Genomic DNA, 3,279 nt, shown 5'->3' with positions numbered 1-3,279 from the left:
TCTAGATGTTTTTGAAGATCTTTTCTTTGTCACTGGTGTTCTGCAGCTGTGTTACAGTGGATTTCTCTTTTATTTATCCTGAGTGGGATATGCTGTTTCCTGAGTCTAAGGATTTGTGTTTTTCAACTTTTAGAAAATGATTGCTTTTATCTCCTTAAAGATCAACTCTCTCTTTCTCCCACTGAGCCTGCAACTGGATGCATGTTAAATCTTCTATCTTCTTCTTCTTTTTTTAAATTTACTTTTTTGGTTGCGCTGGGTCTTCATTGCTGCACAGGCATCTCTAGTTATGAAGAGCGGGAATACTCTCTAGTTGCGGTGCATGGGTTTCTCCTTGTTGTGGCTTCTCTTGCTGCAGAGCACAGGCTCTAGAGCACAGGCTCAATAATTGTGCACAGGTTTAGTTTCTCCACGGCATGTGCAGTCTTCCCAGACCAGGGATTGAACCTGTGTCCCCTGCATTGACAGGCAGATTCTTAACCACTGTACCACCAGGGAAGTCCTCTTCTATTGTCTCATTCATTTTGTGTTGCATCTATTTAATCTTCCCTTTAGGGTGTTTATTTGAACAACAACTTGTTATTCCGTAGGTTTTAACTTTACAAGTTGTGTCTTCACTCCAAAGTATCTGCTATTTGCCTCTGATTGTAAGTCCGTCTCCATAATTGTAACTTCCACCCCCTACTCTCAGAATGACTTAACTTCTCAAGAATTTGATAATATTTGTTTCGAGTCCTTGGCTTCATCTTAATCTGTGAGAACCTTGCCAGCTTAGTTTGGAGAAACTTTCCTTCCGAGCAGACTTGCATCTACTTTTGCTGATAGCCAAGTGGTACCCCAACCCAAGATCTCTTCAGCTCTGCTGAGGGTTTCTGCTCAAAACAGAGTTTTAAGCTTAGGTCCCCCCACTCCCTTGTTGCTGTTCCAAGGTAATATCCTTACAGTCAGTTTTGCTACCTCACTCCTCCGCTTTGCGTGCCTTTCCAGCTCGGCATGCTACTGCTGTCCAATACCCTACCATTTTGGCACCCCATGGCACCATTCCTGGCTCCCCACCTCTGCAGCCAAGGCTTCTCGCCACCCACCTTGGCCTCAGTTCATGGCCACTTCTAAGCCAAAAAAAAATTTTTTCAAGCAATGATCCCCGGAGACCTCTCCTATCTTTTGCAAGACTGGTTGTGCCTCAGCTTGTGTGTGTGTGTGTGTGTGTGTGTGTGTGTGTGTGTACGTGTATAAACAAAGTTTCTACTGTGGGTAAGTTTCAGGGGAGCTCCTCAGGACTTAGCTATTCATGATAACAGAGCATTTTCTAACACATTAAAAAAGCTTAAGTGTTCTACATGTCACCAACAGGTGGGACAATGGGGGACAAATTAAGAAATTTCCAAAACATAGGAGGGAACTACAGAGGCCATTGAGGTTGGGATCTAAACTGTTTTCAAGCCAGAGAGGCCACTTTCTGGCCAGTGGCTCCCACACTGGCCTCTGATGTTCTGAAAAGTGGTGTCAGTGAAGACTGAGCTGCATCCTTTCTTTGCAGAGATGGCAAAGGAAAACAGCCTCAAGATAGAGTTCAAATCCCATCCTCATCCCAGGAACCTCCACCAACATGACGGAGCAGAAAGCCCCCGTTCCTGTTCTCTGGATATGCTATTACAGAGATTGAGGGCCATAGATGCCCAGGATGATAAATTAACCAACATTATGGATGTGGTGGGGGAGTTTGGCACATTCCAGCGGAGGCTGGTGGCCCTTAACTTTATTCCCAACTTCTTGGCCTCCTTCTTCATGTTTGCTGATATCTTTTTGTTCACACCCCAAAAGCCCTATTGCAACACCAGCTGGATACTGGCAGTAGACAGCAACTTGACAGAGGCTGAGCAGATGAATCTGACCCTGCCCCGTGCACCCAATGGCAGTTTCCTGACTTGCCTCATGTACCTGCCTGTGGAATGGGATCTGCATTCTATCATCCAATTTGGCCTCAATCACACAGACTCATGTCAAAATGGGTGGATCTATCCTGAAATGAAGAGGCGGTCGCTGATAAATGAGGTATGCCTTGTCCTGAGTTGTCTGAAGCTACCCCAGGGCCCCAGAGATGTGCCTTCACCCTCACTGAACAGTGGGGGGAAAACTGAGACCCACGAAGGTGAAGCATTTGGCCAGGGCAGAAACAGGATTCTTTCTGCCCAGCCCTAGGCTTACCAATCTTAGCCAGGAAGCTAGAGTAGGCTGGGGAGTATGGGCAGGTGGTGGTGTTTGCCATCTGTCCAGGAAATTGCTTCTGGAGTTGTGGCTCTGCCTTCAAAAATCACAAAAGTTAGAGAATTGGGGAAAGAACAGCTTTGATCTGGTACCTCTTAACAGTTTCTCAGCCTAAGCTGTTAACCTGGCCCTTTCACAGCATAGGTCTGCCCAATCTGATTCTCTAGCCTGGAGCCTAGCATCTGTATTTGGGAAAGAGTCTTTGGTGATTCTGGCCTTCGCTCAGTCACCTGTCCATCTATCCCCTTTCTTGGCCTGTGTCTCCAGTCTCTCTCTCCAGCCCTAGTTCCTCGAGTCTGCTAGATGTAGGTGGGATGCAGAGGTAACGCAGCTGAGGCCTGCTGCACACAAGTTACCTGCCATTGCCCCTGGCCCCTTTTGCCTAAAAGCCCACCCTGGGTGGAGGCTCAGTCTCTGGACCTAGAAGGCCCTGGGTGGAGGCCTGTGGCCAATCCCTGCATATAACCCCCAGTTTGACTTGGTGTGTGGCGGGGAACCAAACAAGGAAATCGTGCATACCATGTTCTTGGCTGGGCTCTTGACGGGGGCTTTCTTCTTCGGGTTCATAACTGACAAGTAAGTCTTTTGGAGTTTCCTCTGGGCCCTGGGACATCCCTCCCTCTTCTTCGTGGCCATTCAGAGCCAATGAATCTCAATTTAAGGGAGGCAAGGGTAGGGGCACTCCAGAGGCGGGTGGACGGCTCAGGATCTGGTCCTGAGTGCGGAGTGGGGCCACCCGCAGAGATCCACGGTCTCGGCGCAAGCGCCCTTCCACTCCTGCAGGTTGGGCCGCTACCCCACCATCCTGCTGTCGCTGCTGGAGCTGATGATCTTCGGCTTCGGGACAGCCTTTGTCAGCAGCTTTAACCAGTATATATTCTTCCGCTTTTGTGTGTCCCAGGCCGTGGTGGGCTACGCCATCAGCAGCTCGGCTTTACGTGAGGCGTGAGGCAGGGCGCTGGGGGCGGGGCGCTGGGAAGGGGGTGGGGCCGGCGTGCACCTGCTGGGAAC

The 3,279-nt window shown here is 49.3% G+C and overlaps 1 protein-coding gene across 1 annotated transcript in view; it reads left to right on the top strand.

Moving 5' to 3' along the window:
• The first annotated feature begins 1,542 nt into the window (after positions 1-1,542).
• The window catches only part of SLC22A14 (solute carrier family 22, member 14), an 11,727-nt gene continuing 9,990 nt past the window's right edge, over positions 1,543-3,279 (top strand). The window contains exons 1-3 of the mRNA XM_010835573.1: positions 1,543-2,055; positions 2,741-2,844; positions 3,052-3,206. Coding sequence (XP_010833875.1) covers positions 1,543-2,055; positions 2,741-2,844; positions 3,052-3,206 — 772 coding nt within the window. The remainder of the gene's footprint in view (positions 2,056-2,740; positions 2,845-3,051; positions 3,207-3,279) is intronic.

Source organism: Bison bison, unplaced genomic scaffold (assembly GCF_000754665.1).
Source record: "Bison bison bison isolate TAMUID 2011002044 unplaced genomic scaffold, Bison_UMD1.0 scf7180017864043, whole genome shotgun sequence".
Lineage (NCBI taxonomy): Eukaryota > Metazoa > Chordata > Mammalia > Artiodactyla > Bovidae > Bison > Bison bison.
Note: the sequence above shows the minus strand (reverse complement) of the source record. Positions and strands in the feature narration are given on the sequence as shown.